General features: G+C 41.6%; 1 protein-coding gene across 8 annotated transcripts in view; it reads left to right on the top strand.

Annotated features, from left to right (window-relative positions):
- Positions 1 to 589: 589 nt before the first annotated feature.
- Btrc (beta-transducin repeat containing E3 ubiquitin protein ligase) overlaps positions 590 to 15,795 on the top strand; it is a 177,711-nt gene continuing 162,505 nt past the window's right edge. For 4 of the 8 annotated variants that reach the window (XM_041660927.1, XM_041660920.1, XM_041660921.1 and 1 more), the window contains exon 1: positions 598 to 757. In XM_041660927.1, coding sequence (XP_041516861.1) covers positions 710 to 757 — 48 coding nt within the window. In that variant the 5' untranslated portion in view covers positions 598 to 709. Of the gene's footprint in view, positions 758 to 1,049; positions 1,148 to 15,795 lie in introns of those variants that run through there. The other 4 variants (XM_041660926.1, XM_041660922.1, XM_041660925.1 and 1 more) reach the window with 4 other exon arrangements.

The raw sequence follows: 15,795 nt of genomic DNA, 5'->3' as shown, positions 1-15,795 counted from the left end.
TGGACTAAGTTCTATCTGCCTCTGACTTGCTCTAGGGGAGAAAAGACTCTTCAGAAATAAGAGGCAATAGCTTAGGAAGACTTTGAAATCTTGCATTGGTGTCTAGGCTACTTCCACATGTACACTGGGCTCAGAGTCCCTAGGTTTTAGACTTTCTGCTGAAACCCATGTATATAAAATTTAGGAGGGTCCAGTTCTCCAAAATCAATTGGGAGGCCCAAGGATCCCGAGTTCTCTCAGTTTTCCTCGTGTTTGGAATACAGATGAAGCACTAGTCGCCATCTTGCTATCAAATGCTAGGCAAGCAGCCACTGGCGTCGTTCGGTAACCACGGTGACACCCTGGCTTCCCACTCTTAAAGGCTTGAAACTACAAATCCCGTCAGCCGACTTCCCCTCCTGGCTCTCGAGGGCTCCAGATTTCAGTCGCGACTCTACGCAGGGACCCGCGGGAGTTGCTGTTCGCCGCGTGTTCTCGCCTTGCAACGCACGAGCCTCCAGAACTACAAGTCCCGTGAAGAAGCGGAGCGCGCACGCGCTGTGCCACGCGTCCTCCTCAGCACCCCCGACCCCCCCCCCTCCCGCCCGTGCCAGGAGGTGAGAGAGGGCGGGGGAAGGAAGAGGAGGCGGGATCGGGGCGCTGCGTTGGCTGCGGCCTGGCACGAAAGGGGCGGCCCCGGCGGAGAGGAGACCCAGTAGCCCGGGCGATTATGGACCCGGCAGAGGCGGTGCTGCAGGAGAAAGCGCTCAAGTTTATGGTGAGGAGATGGTGCGGGCTGGGGAATGGTGGAGGAGGCGGCGTTGACGCATCGCCGAGCTCAGGCCTGGGTTGCCCGCTCACCGCGGGTGGGAGCAGTGGGACCTGGAGCCAAGGCCGGTGGTGGAGAGGCGGAGGGAGGGACTGGACTGGAGCTCGGGGGAGGGGGCAGAAGGGTGCAGAGGGGACCCTGGGGTGGGGGCAGCAGCTCCGCCATCTTGTGGAAGAGAGGCCAAGTGACAGTGGGAGCGCATTCGAGGTGGGGGCTCCTGGCGGCGCGCGGGGCCCTGGAGGGAAAGGGGCGTGGGGACAGTTACTGAAGAGCGGAGGAACCAGGGTGGAGAGACGCCTGTGGACGCTGGCAGGGGCCTTCCCGGTGTCAGGGTTACGGGTAAGGCCTGGGAGAGGAGGTGCATTCAGGAGTGGGGAATAGTGGGGAGCTCAGAATAAAGGCAAGACAGACACTGGGGGCAGGGCTCGGTACTGATGGGTTTAACGGTGAAGGGGGAAAAGCCCAGGCTGGGGGAGGCAAGTAGTTTTGTAGAAGAGCTGGGAGGATAGCTTTTTGGCTAAGGGCGGAATCCCAGTTGGCCAAACTAATGTTGTCAAACTCTGGAAGAGAACAGGCCTTGAGTAGAAGATAAGGACTCAGACCTAGAGCTATGGTGACAGTCCCTGGGAGAGAAAGGCACTGTTGACTGTAAGCCAGAATTACAAATATCAAAAAGGAGATAGATACATGCTTTGCTTTGCAGGGGAGGCAAGATTATAAGAAATGTAGGTACAGGCAAATGGGGACAAATTTAATAACCAATAGGAGAGAAGGCAAAACAAAACTTAGGCCTTAAGTGGTTAGGCAGTAAAATGTGGAGGCCAGGTGCTGTTTCACTTTCTGGGAGAGGAAAGGCCTTGGGGAAATGCTAAGAGCCGTTAGAAATTCTAGAGAGGATGAGGAAAGAGGTAGAAAATACGCCAGGGTTAGTGGTTGTCCTGAGCTAGAGGTTTAAGCAGAGTGTAGGCATTGCATTTTGAGGGTATGTTTAGACCTCTAGACCCTGTTTCTTTAACTTTGTATGGGGCTTTTCCTTTGCTGTGCTTGTGTTTAGCAGCCTGGGTTAGGTTGATATTTGATGCTTTTAATCTGATGCTTCTTGGATATCCTAGGTGTAAACCAGCCTCTGGTTACATCTAAAGACGATGGGATGCATAGATTTTTTTTTTTTTTTTTTTTAGCTTAACAGGTGGTCCTAGGGACTTTGGTATTATTTGCTATTATGTCTTTGTTTTTCAGAAGTAATTGTAACTCATCATTCCAAATAGCATTCTTTTATTGAATAGTTGTTTTTCATCTTTGCCCAAAATGCCATAACAAATTAGATAAATATAGACACCGACTCAGTTTAAAATTAGGTTTTAAATTGCCCCATTCATATTTATAGAAGCTGGTCAAATTTAAGTTTTTATTTTGGGGGCTGGAGCAATGGCTCAGCATTGCTGCTCTCCTGGAGGAGTCCCTACACCCACGTGGTGGCTCACAGTGGTTTGTAACTCCAGTCCCAGGGGACCCTCCACTCTCCTGGCCTCCTTAAGCTGAAGGCTCACAAGTGGTGCACAGACATTCATGTAGACAAAACATCCGCACACTTAATAAATGAATAAATACATTAAAAAGTTTTTGTATTAATACCTTCAAAAACACCTAACTAAAGTTTGTCATTAACAAAATTCTATTGAGCCTAAAGGTATTTCTTGCAGTTCTGGCTTGTGTTGACATTCTAAAATATTAAGAGACCCCCTTCAGCCTGGCATGGTGGCTTACACTTTATAAGCATTAAGAAGCTGAGGCAAGTCGGTCGAGGTGGCCCATGTCTTTAATCCCATCATTTGGGAGGCAGAGGCAGGTGGATCTCAGTTTAAGGCCTGCCTGACCTGCAGACTGAGTTCCAGGACAGCCAGAGTTACATAGTGAGTCCCTGTCTCAGAAATACAAAACAAAACAAAAAAAAAAAAAAGAAAGAAAGAAAAGAAGAAGAAACTGAGGCAGGAGTGTTACCATGAGTTTGAGGCCAGCTTGGGCTATAGAATTAGACCCTGTTTCAAAAGACCATAAACAAACAAGCTGAGTGTGGTGGTGCATGTCTGGAATCCTAGCATTTGAGAGACTGAGGCAGAAGGATCTGGAATTCGAGACTAGCAAGTTAAGGCAGCCTGGGATACTATCAGCAAAGAGACCTTGAAATTTGGGGACAGGGAATGGAAGTCAAAGTTGCTTTTATTTCTTCAGTCAGTTCAACATGGATTCAGGAAGCGCTCAGTGTGGTTTTCCACGTCAGAGGGTTGACTTCCAGTACAATCTTGATAGTCAGATTTATGGAACAATGTATGGAATAAAGGGGCATTATGAGATCACCCCTTTTAGCTCCTGTAAGTCTCAGCCTAGGAAGGTTCGGAACTCCTTCAGCTGTGCTTTGTGCCAGTGAGTTAGGTGTTGAGAATGGCCTACGGATTGAGTTAAGAGCACTTGGAGATGGCTCAGTAATAGCTCGTAGCTTCGAGGGTACCACACATTATTGAGTGTGGAGCCAGTCACTGGAGAAGCCAATTTTTCTTTAATTTTTAGTTACTTTTTGACCTTGCTATTGTGACTGCTTTTTGAAGCAACTTGAAGAGAGTTGTTAAGAGTGACATCCCAATAAGAGAAGCAGAGCAGAGATTTACTTTCCTCGTTTGGCTCAGCCATAGCCCTATTATGAATCCAAGTAAGTCTCGACTTTCCCTTCGTGGCATTAACCTACTATAACACGTCTGCCTGTTCAGACTCAATTTTAAGATAAAGAAGGGATTGTATTTGATTGTATCAAATAGTTAATGCATAATGCAAAGTGGGTTATTCGTTTAGTCAATTCTTTTTTTTTAATTTATTTATTATGTATACAATATTCTGTCTATATGTATGCCTGAAGAGGCCACCAGATCTCATTACAGATGGTTGTGAGCCACCATGTGGTTGCTGGGAATTGAACTCAGGACCTTTGGAGGAGCAGGAAATGCTCTTAACCACTGAGCCATCTCTCCAGCCCAGTCAATTCTTTTAGTGAAATTTTTGGTGTTTTTCCTCAGTTGTTAAAAACTTTGGTACAGGTTTTTTTTTTTTTTTTTTGACAAGGTCTCTCTGTAGCTTTGGCTGTCCTGGAACTTTCTATGGAGACCAGGCTGGTCTTGAACTCACAGAGAACTGCCTGCCTCTGCCTCCTGAGTGCAGGAATTAAAGGCGTGTACCACCACATCCAATTCAGTTGAAAAAATTTAATGTTAAATTTGTTGAGAATGTCAACATGGAATCGAATATTGTTATGAATTTACTTAATATCACATTAATGTAGCACTTTGCTTACAATAAATTGTTATTAATGCTACTACTAATTTCAAGTAGACTATTCATACATGTTTTAGACTTAAAACTTGTCCTACAGTACTTATGAAAAGTAGTGTAAGCTGATTAACTTGTGAAAGCAGATAAGAAGAAAGCAGTAGTTTGCATTAAACAGTCTGTGTGCTGATGTCTCTCAGCTTTAGCAAGTCCTAAGGGCCTTTCTTCAGCCAATAAAAGTATAGAACCCCAGAAGAGATAAGGACTGGAAGAGAGCCTGAGCTGCAAAATGAGAAGGATGGAGAGGAGCTAGAGCACATGGCTATTTAGGACTGTATGGGGGAATAGAAAGATATACTAAGGGATAAATTGGTTTTGTTCCAGAAATAGGGTAAATGTATTCTTTTCCAGCAGTCCCAAGATCAAGTGGGGAAAAATAATTTTAAGACATTTTGTTTCAAGTAATGATCCAATAAGCAAAATATCATAAAGAGGCGAACATTGCTAATATCACACAATCCTATACTCCTTACATGTAGGAGGCAGAGACAGGAAGATGATGAGGTTGAGGCCAGACTTTGAGTTCAGATAGGGTCCAAAGCCTGCTTTTTCCTGTGCAAACCTTTGAGTATAGTGACTTGTGCTCCAAGGAAGAGTAGTGCAGGAAATAGGAAGTCCTTTTGTGCTAGATTTGAAGTTAAAGATAGGAAAACATAAAGAGAAAGCCTAATTGTGTAGTTATGGTTGAGTACAGTCAAGACTAATCTAAAATCAGCTGGTGGGGATGGAGAGTAACTTCTACCTATTGTAGCGAAGACTAGCATTAATGAACAGGAAGAAAAGAATTCCTGGGGGCTGTCTTTTGCCATCTGCTGCCATAAATGCTACTCTAGTTGGGTGTTCGGGCTACATGTACAAATGGAGATCAGTTGAGTTTGTGGGCAATAATACAGAATGCTTGGGAGGTGTCTTTGTTTGAAATGGACTTCTCAAGAAATTAGGAGTCTCTCCTGCATCAGTTGCTTCAGAGCTAATGCAGTAGGAATGATACTAGGTGTGCTTTAGTAGTCTCGTTTCCTGTGTGTGCCTGAGGTCAGCCCCAGGTGTCATTCCTCAGGAGCCGTCCATCTTGTTTTTTGAACCAAGAGTCTCTCTCTGGAGTATGGGGTTCACCTAGCCTAGTAGTGAGGATGAGTGGCTGTGGGGGGGTGGTACCATGGAATGTTTTGTTACCATCTCTCCAGTGCTGGGATTCCAAGCTTGAACCACCATATCCAGTCTTCAGGCTTACAGCAACCACTGTCCCCACTGAGCTGCCTTCTTAGCCTTAGCCTTTCTTTACTTACTTGGGAAACTGTCTTAGGGTTGTCATTGCTGTAAAGAGACACCATGACCATGGCAACTCTTCATCAAGGAAACATTTAATTGAGGTGGTTGCTTACAGTTTCAGAGGTTCAGTCCATTATCATCATGGCAGGGAGCATGATGGTGTGCAGGCAGACTCGGTGCTAGAGCCAACAGTCCTGACATCTTGACTTAGAGGCAACAGGAAGTCGATGAACTGTTACACAGAGGGAAACTTGAGCAAAAGAGACCTTCCCCCACAGTGACACACTTCCTCCAATAAGGCCATGCTTTCTCAGTAGGGGCCATTTTCTGTCAAATCACCACAGAAACATAGATTTTTAAAGTGTTTAAAGAGAAATTGTATTTGTTTTTTGTTTTGTTTGAGACAGGTGCTTTCTGTCCTTTTTAAAAAATTAATTTATTTTTATTTTATGTACATGATGCACTGCCTGCATGTATGTCTGTGTGAGGGTGTTGGATCCCCTGTAACAACTTAGACAGTTGTGAGCTACTATGTCGGTGTGGATGCTGGGAATTGAACCTCTGTCCTCTGGAAGAGCAACCAGCCTCCTGAATGCTGGGATTAAAGGTGTGTGCCACCACCATCCAGCAAATCTCCAGAATTTTACAGTGGATTTCTTTAAATCAATGATTTTGATTGCAAGTTGCATGGGCTACATTTGAAACCAACTCTATTTGTCAGTTTCTCTTTATCCTTTTCCTGTTACTTATTTGTTTACTAAGACAGGATCTCCATGTGTTGTTCAGAATACTCTCAAATTCTTGGTCTCAAGTAATCCTGCTTCAGTGTCTTGGAGCTCTCAACAGTGGGTACCACGCCCACCTTTCCAATTTAGTGTTCAGAAAGTTTCTTTTCTGCATCCTTTTACATAAATATCAGGATACAAAATTATAACAATTTTTTAAATTTCTTTGACAGACTCTCGAATAGTCCAGGCTTTGAGCTGTCTTTGTAGGTCAGAATGACCTTGAATTGTCTTTTTGCTGCCTACACTTTTCATATGCTGGCTTACATGTGATCACATGTGGTGCTTAATGATAATTCTTTGTGCCAATTTCCTCACTTTGGGTTTGTAAAAGATGTTTATAATAAATTAGTGAAAGTGAACTAATTAAGCCGCATTTGGTGGTTCAGGCTGGGAAGCTGAGGCAGGAGAATCTTAGATTTGAGGACAGTTTGGGTTACAGAGTGAGTTCAAGGCCAGTTTGGGTGACTTAGAGAGATTTTGTCTCAAAAACTAAAAAGTGTTTCATGGAGCACTTGTTTAACATGTCAGGCCCTGAGTTTAACCCCTAGTGTCTGAAGACAGTGACTAGAAAGAAGTGAGTTATTAAATATAAAGGGAAGATGTTATTTTGAAAGATGTTATGTTATTTGCTGTTAGGAATTTTTTTATTGCCTAATTATTGAACTTTCAGAAGAGACCACTTGTTAAAAGAGTCTTTCTCTGCTAAAGGTTGTTGAAGGAGGCCGCTTTCATTCCTGGCTGCTCAGCCCCTAAATAATCACACAGAAACTATATTAATTAAATCATTGCTTGGCCTATTAGCTCTAGCTTCTTATCAGCTAGCTCTTACATATTAATTTAACCCATCTCCATTAATCTGTGTATCGCCACATGGTAGTGGCTTACCTGCTAAAGTTCAGGTGTCTGTCTCCGGTGGGGGTACGTGGCTTCTCTCTTATTCTACCTTCTTCCTCCCAGCATTCAGTTTAGTTTTCCCTGCCTACCTCTATTCCCTGTGCAGGCCCAAGATAATTTCTTTATTAACCAATGGTGTTCATAACATACAGAGGGGGAATCCCATATCAAAAGGGAGACAGAACATTATGCAAAATCTTGGTCATATATAGATAAAACCTCCAATAAAAATAGAAGTATTAGGAAAGAAATGTCTTTGTGGTTTGGGATGTAGCTCCAGGCAGATAACTTGCTTAACATGTGGAGAGCTCTGGAGTGGATGCCCAGCTCTGTAAAAGCAACTACAACAATTCCCCCATAGTCTTTGTTATAGCCAGATACTTTCCAATCTTATTCTAGGGATACTGTAGTTAGCACAGAAGTCCTTTTGACATATGAGAATCTGTTGAAGGTAAAATAGAAAATGTTTACCGAAGTTTAACAATTTAATAATAACTCAGACAATGAAAAGCAATGTAAAAACTAGAGTTTGGTCCCCAGCACCCAAACAACATTTCCTTATCCTTAACAGGTCAGTTTTGGCATCCTAAAACAGGCAATGGAGGCTCCAAAGTCTATGAGAAAGGTGTCAGCCAGTTTCTTTTTTACTGGCCACCTTGTACTTAGGGGGATCTCTAGATGGATCTCTGAATGCATATTCCCTTTAATTTCACAAAGCCCAAAAGAGAACATGGCTCAGATAACAAAAGTAACCTAGGTAGATTGAATTAATGTTGAACTAAGAATATGGTTGATCTCCAAGGTACTATCACCTTAGTGTATTATTATTTTACTTTATTCTCTCAATAACCCAGTGAGGCAGATTCAATACTATTATTTCTGTCATTTTTCATACAATAACTTGTTCAAAGTTACTCTGATAACAAGGAGTCTGAGATCAAACCCAGACAGCCTGATTCAGAGACTCCCATAGTGTACTTGTGTGTGTGCACATGCGTGCATGCGCGTATGTACAGAGGCCAGATGGGGGATTATTTACCTTCTCCCTGTTAAACAGGGTCTCTCAGAATTTAGAGCTTGCTATTTTTCATCTAGACTGTCATTCCAAGTCCGAACAGTTCTCTTACCTCTGTCCTACCCCAGAACTGGAATTCTGAGGTGATAACAGGCATGCCTGACTGGAGTTACAGGTAGTTGTGAGCTGTCCAGTGTCTGGGAATGAAACCCTTGTCCTCTACAAGAGCAGTACCCCGCCCCCCATCAATTGAACCTTGATGTATATTACTTTAAAAAGCCTCATATTTATTTCCCTTTCTGACTCTGCTTGTGCCTTCAATACTTTCACAGCAATTTTCTGCTCCTCAGTAAGGTAACCCTTGATTCTGTCATGGACATAGCACACATAGGTCCTGCTGACGTGCTCCTTTGTTTTAGACAATTTCATAAAAAACTTTAGGTCTTACGTAAGAACTGTAGGCAGGGGGCTGGAGAGATGGCTCAGCAGTTAAGAGCATTGCCTGCTCTTCCAAAGGTCCTGAGTTCAATTCCCAGCAACCACATGGTGGCTCACAACCATCTGTAATGAGGTCTGGTGCCCTCTTCTGGCCTGCAGGCATACAGGCAGACAGAACACTGTATACATAACAAGTAAATAAATAAATATTTAAAAAAAAAACACAAACCTGTTTAAAAAAAAGAAAGAACTGTAGGCAGAGACTGCTTGTTCCTTTCTTGGCTAGCTAGACACAAATAATAATACAGAAACTATATTAATTACAACGGTGTTTAGCCAATATTTTAGGCATATTTTTAGCCTTACATCTTAAATTAACCCATTTTTATTAATCGATGTATTGCCACGAAGCTGTGGCCTTTCAGTAAGGTGGCTGGTGCCTTTCTCCTTTGGCAGCTACATGGCATCTCTCTGACTCCGCCTACTTTCTCTCTATATCTCTGTTCAGATTTCCTGCCTTTCTTTACTAAGCCATGGGCTGAAACAGCTTCAGCTTCTTTAATAACCAATGGTAGTAAAGCATATTTATAACATACAGAGTGGAATCCCACATTAAAGAACCCTCAGAAGTCTGCCTGGGCACACACTGTATGCATATTTTGGTGCTTTCTCAACCTTCTTTGTTTCAAGGTAAAAAAAATCCTATTGTCAAAGGTTCAAGACGGTCTAGTTTTGTTAGAGGCCTTATTATTATAGGAAAGCCTTTGACAGACCACTCTGAGTGCCTCTAAGAACCTTCCTCAGAAGAGCACAGTACATGTTCCTAACCACTGAGCCATATTTCTAGCCCACATTGCATTATTTTCTTGTTAGGTGGTAACCTTAGTGGAATAGTTACTGTCTGAACTTACAGGTATGTTTTCTGATCATTTGAATTATCCATGGGAATTTGAGATGTTGCAGTTGACATGTATTAGCACATGCTATGATATATTTTTCTTCAAAACAGTCTCATGTATCTCGGGATAGCTCTAGACTTGCTGCTGAGGATGTCCTTACAGTTTTGATTTCACTGCCTCCCTTCTGAGTGATGGAGTCATAGGTGTGTGCCACCATGCACCCTTTACAGAGTACTGAGATCAAACCCAGGGTTCTGTTGCCCTAAGCAAACACTCTAGCAACTGCTACATCCCCAGTTCTAGTTATTTCTACTTAATAGAGAACTATAAAGTATGTTGAGCATGCAATAGATGTTATCATAAACTTTTGAGCTTTGAGGGGTTATTTAATCTAGATGGGCTCCATTGGGTGACTTTTTTTTTTTAACATGCTTGGAATTCAGAAGGAAAAGGCAGTGACTTCCTAGAGAAAGCCCTTCTCAGTCATAAGAATGACAGTGAACTTGGTTGATCAAGTGTCTTTCAATCATTGCTTGTGTATAATAACTGCTAAATATCATTGACCAAAGCCAGGCACATGATCAAGATGTAAATAAAGTGGAGGAAGGAATAATTTGCATGTAATCTACATTAATAATATATTTTTTCTCCCAGCACTTGGGAGGCAGAGGCAGGCGGGTCTCTGTGAGTTCGAGGCCAGCCTGGTGTACAAGAGCTAGTTCCAGGACAGGCACCAAAGCTACAGCGAAACCCTGTCTCAAAAAACAAAACAGGGGCTGGAGAGAAGGCTCAGAGGTTAAGAGCACTGCCTGCTCTTCCAAAGGTCCTGAGTTCAATTCCCAGCAACCACATGGTGGCTCACAACCATCTGTAATGGGGTCTGGTGCCCTCTTCTGGCCTGCAGGCATACACACTGACATAATATTGTATACATAATAAATAAATAAATATTTAAAAACAAAAACAAAAAAAATAATTAGAGTCCCAGCATTTTAAAAGAGGTATTCATTTTGTGTGTATTTGCACCACTTATTTGCAGTTCTTGTGGAGACCAGAAGAGGGTGCTGTATCACCTGGAACTGGAGGTTAAGACAGTTGTGAGCCACCTGACATGGGTGCTAGGAACTGAATTTGAGTCCTCTGGAAGAGTAGCAAGGTGTTTTTGTTTGTTTGTTTGTTTTTTTTAAATCAAGCCATCTCTCCAGCCCTGGTATCTTTATTTAGTTTTTTTTTTAATTTTACTTTTCTCTCTCTCAGTCATTCAGTCTGTCCCTCTTTCTAGTGCTGTAACTCAACCTTTGCACTTAATATGCATTAGACAGGTGCTCTACCACTGAGCTACATCTTCAACTTCGATATTTAGATTTTTTTTTTTTGTTTTTTTTGTTTTTTGAGACAGGGTTTCTCTGTGGTTTTGGAGCCTGTCCTGGAACTAGCTCTTGTAGACCAGGCTGGTCTCGAACTCACAGAGATCGATATTTAGATTTTTAAACTCTTCTTCATCCCCTCCCTCTTCCCCTTTTTTTTTTAGATTTGGCACAAATACCTTTACCCATTGGATCATCTTGCTGAATTTTGTTTGTTTTTGTTTTTTGAGACAGGGTTTCTCTATGTACCTTTGGGATCTGCCCTGGAACTCACTCTGTAGACCAGATTGGCCTCGAACTCACAGAAATACGCCTGCCTCTGCCTCCTAAGTGCTGGGATTAAAAGCATGTGCCACCACTGCCCCCTGTTTAATTTTTCTTTAAAGGTGTTATGTAATCCTGGCTAGCCGCAAACTCATTTATGGTTGAGAATGTCCTTAAACTTTTTTGGGGGTGAGGGGTGCGTTTTAAGACAGGGTTTCTCTGAGTAGTCCTGGCTGTCCTGGAACTCACTGTATAGATCAGGCTGGCCTTGAATTTACAGAGATCCACCTGATCCTTGAACCTCCCGTGTTCCCTTAAGAAGTACTGAGATTACTGCCAAGAGGCTCCTGCTGCCCTCCCTCTCTCCCTCCTCCAGTCCTTCCCTCCCTCCATTCCTTTCTTTCTTTTTCTTTGTGTGTATGTGTGTTTGTGTTCAGATGATCAAGGATCACAGGAATTTGTATTTATTAGGCAAGTGGTCTACCACCAAGTCATATCCCTTAGGTTCTTTCTTGCTCTCTTTTTAAAAAATAATTTTATGAGTATAGCAGAATATCATTAGGAATCATTTCATGGACTTTTTTTCTCTGTGTATATGTTATGGCTGTCAACTTGGTGTTTTTTGGGGGGGATTCCTAAGAATGGGAGTGGGTGTATCTCTTGACTCTTTTACCTCTTCTTGGGACTCTTTTCCTCTTATTGGGTTGCCTTGTCCAGCCTTGATATGAGGGTTGTGCCTTGTTTTGTTTCATCCTGGTTAGCTGTCAGTCTCTTTGAGAGCTACTCTTTTCTGAAGAGTAAACAGAGGGAGTGGATCTGGGGGAGACTGGGAGGAGGAGAGGGAGGGGAAACTGGTCAGAGAGAAGAATCTATTTTCTATTTTTTTTCCTGTTTTTGAGACAGGGTTTATCTGTGTAACTCTGACTGTCCTGGAACTTCTTGAACTCACAGAGATTCACCTGTCTCTGCCTCCTGAGTGCTAGGATTAAAGACATGTGCCACCACTGTGAGGCTGAGAATCTATTTTCAATAAAAAATAAAATAATTTTGTTGAGATCAGGCATTCTTTCTTTTTCTTTTCAGACTCTTTTTTCTTTTTTGAAAGACTAGCTTTCACTATGTATCCTTGGTTGTCTTGAATTGACAGAGATTAACTTCCTCTGCCTCCGGAGTACTGGGATTAAAGGCTTTTGACCACCATGCCTGGCCAGACCATCTTGGTGTGTGATTCAGGCTAGCCTAGAACTCACTAAGTAGCCAAGGCTGGCCTTGAACTTTCCATCTTGCTTCAGTTTCCAGGTGCTTGGATTACAGTGTACATTCCCAGGCCTACGCTCTATTTCCCATTTTCTTTCCCCTGTTCCAGTTGCTGCACATCCTTGGAATAATCAATGTGACATAGTGGAGTGCACCCCCACCCTCCCCATACAGGGTTTCTCTGTGTAGCTCTGGGTGTCCTAGAACTTGCTGTGCTCTCTAGACAACTGTTTGCTTCTCCTTATGGAGTGCTGGGGTTAAAGGCGTGTTCCACCACTGCCTGGCCAGTGCAGCTCATTGTAGCTAGTCTAGTGGGTGAATGCTGCTGTTGTACTGTTTTAATTTGCCCTTCTTTGGCAACTGATGTAAACAAGTACCTTTCCAGGTTCCCTGACTTTATAGGCTTCTTTAATGAAGTGTTTAAGTCTTGAACTTTTTTTTCCCTGTTGGATTGTTTGTGTTTGTCTTACTGATTTGTTCTGGTTTTACAAAAATACAAATCCTTTGTCATATTTTTGGTATTTTTAAAGAACAGAATGTTTTGTTTTCAGATTTTTCACTTGAGGGATCAATAAAAAATATCATATTTTTGTACTACCTACAGAGTTCACAGGGTCAGCAGTTTTTTCTTTCTACACACTAATATGTAAAAAGAATGAATAATGGAGAATACAGCTTTGCAGTAGAACACTTGCCTTAAGTGATACCCTAGGTTCTGTCCCTGCATAGCAAAATAAATAACCAAAAGTAAAAGAATGGCAACCATTAGCTCTATTATTTTTAAAAAGAAAATGCTTTAATGGTCATTTCCTCAAATATGAAGGATATAACCACAGAATAGAAAAAAGGGTAAACATTTTTAAATTAGGTAGCTTAATGTCCATCTTTGCACATTGAAGCAGGCAAGGATATCCAATTCTTTTCTTCCTGTTTAAAATTTTATTTAGGTTACTAATCATTTGACTTTTAGGTAGGGGGTTTGTCCTAGACTCTCTGGGTTAGATTCATTCATTCACAAGGGTCCCCAGATAGATAAAGGGATCCTCAGTGAGTAAAAAGCACTTTATAAGTAGGATGACCTGAGTTCAGTCTCCCATCCCTGGAACTCATGTTAAAAACCTAAATGTGGTGGCCCCATTGTAATGGTGAGATGGGAGTACTGAGCTTGGCAGACGTGAAAGACCCTGTCTTAGCAAGACGGAAGGAGAGAACAACTTCTGACCTCCACATGTGCACCAGGTCATGAATGTCTGTAGGCGGAGTCTGCTTGTTTATTCCTGGCCGCCCAGATCCGAAATAATCACACAGAAACTATATTAATTTCAATACTGTTTGGCCAATAGCTTAAGCGTATTTCTATCTAGCTTTTACATCTTAAATTAGCCCATTTCTATTATTTTATATTTTACCACAAGGCTCGTGGTTTAGTGGTACCAGCTTGGGTGTGTTTTTCCTCTGGAGGCTAGTGGCTTCTTATTGACTCTGCCTACTTTCTCCTCTCTCTCTTTGCTTGGAATTTCTGCCTTGCTTTATTTTGTTAAGCCATTGGCTGAAAATAGCTTCATTATTAACCAGTGGTAATAAAAAATATTCACAGCATACAGAGGGGAATCCTACATTACTTCCCCTTTTTTGTCTAAATGAAAAGGAAGGTTTTAACTTTAACATAGCAAGATTACATACAACAAAACAGTTATCTAGCAAGTATACTTCAATAATTATATATAATTTATCTTTTATCATAACTAAGGAAAACTATAACTATCTATTCTTCAACTCCATCAAAGACTCCAGAAGGCTATAATATTATCTTAGAAAATAGGAAGTACATTATAAGCACCTTCCAAAACTCTAGAATTGATAGAGACATATTGCTGCCTGGACCATTACCCAAAATTCTTCTGTAATATTGGGGCACCCATCATCAGCCTACAGGCCCATAGTATCTGGCAGACTTTTCCATGAAGCAGGAAATTTCAAAGACAGTTGCACCTATATTGGCTGTTTGTTAGTCACTTTCTTCTGTGTTCTGCAGAATGTCTGGCAGACTCTTTAACGAAGCAGGAACCCTGAAGGACTGTCTTGCCTTTAGGCAAGTTCAGCAGTCATTTTTCTGTGGGTCCTGCATGTCCAGTCATACAGTATAATATCAGGCAGTCCAGGAAAGAGCAGTTTCTTGCCCAAATGACTAGCAAACTCCATAAGGAGCCTCTTCTATGCCCACCATCCTCTAATAATCCAAGTATATTGGTGCTTCCAGGAGCAGATATGCCTCCATGAAAACTCCCAAATTCTTAAAACAGTTTAAATGCCATATTCTGTTAGTCTTTGAAAGGTTTGAAGAATACCTATCCATCTGAAATATATCTCTGTACATCTAGAAAAGTAGCTAACATGACTAAACCTTGAGTATTATAGATGGCTATTAACCTCTATTTCTTAATTAGCATTACATTTTTAAATGAGCTGCACAAATACAGTACCTTACTCAGGAGCAGAAATATACATATAACAAAATTGACCTTAAATTTGTATCAATAGACCAAAATCCATTCCAGTACAAAGTGTTCATCTCTATACCATATCCCCCTTTAAATGTAAACAGGCATTTATAAACAGTATTTGGGAATTTTGACATAGTTCTCTCCATACTACTTCCTGCTTTTTGTTGGGCAAAGTAGTTTTGGAGTTCACAAAGACTTTTTAGTGGATCTTGGTCCATCAGACCACATTAGTCTGGAAGGAATCCACAGTTTCTCATCTTCTGTGGAAACAAAAGTAGAACCTCTTTTCCAAAGCAACATAATCTTAGACTGAAATTTTGAAAGCAAGATACCTTTAAAGTATATATGTTGTTTTAGCTTAGCGACCCGTACAATGAAATGTCTCTCTGTACTTACCTCCTTCACAGTCAAAAAATTAAAAGAAAACACAATAATACAGACTCTCTGTTATATTACATCTTTATGTGGTTTATTTTTCTTTATTCCTTTAATCTATGACTGACTGTACTGTGTCTCTTCAAAGACTTTGTTTTTTAAAATTATTTATTTCTTTTTATAACTATCTACAATCTTTTTCTTCTCTCTCTCCGGCCCACGTACATTTATCCAACACTGTGACCTATTTAGAGGTCTTTTCCATCTGTATTTGTCTTTATTGCATATCTGTAATAATTTTTTGACTAGGAGCGCTTTTTTTTTTTAAATGCTAAGCGGCCGTGACTAGGACCAACTCCGTGGTCTTGCCTGTTGGCTCCTCTGCCTACAATTGCCCACACAAAAACATGCACAGACACAGACACTAATCTAAAAAAAGAATTAGAAAATGTGTGAGGGAGGCAGACAAGGTTAAGATGGTGCTTTGTGAACATTCCACCAGCTCTTGTTGACTTATAAGATGATAATATGAGATTTAG

This window comes from Microtus oregoni, unplaced genomic scaffold, assembly GCF_018167655.1.
Source record: "Microtus oregoni isolate MIOR12 unplaced genomic scaffold, Mior012 000012F_ref0000307, whole genome shotgun sequence".
Lineage (NCBI taxonomy): Eukaryota > Metazoa > Chordata > Mammalia > Rodentia > Cricetidae > Microtus > Microtus oregoni.
Note: the sequence above shows the minus strand (reverse complement) of the source record. Positions and strands in the feature narration are given on the sequence as shown.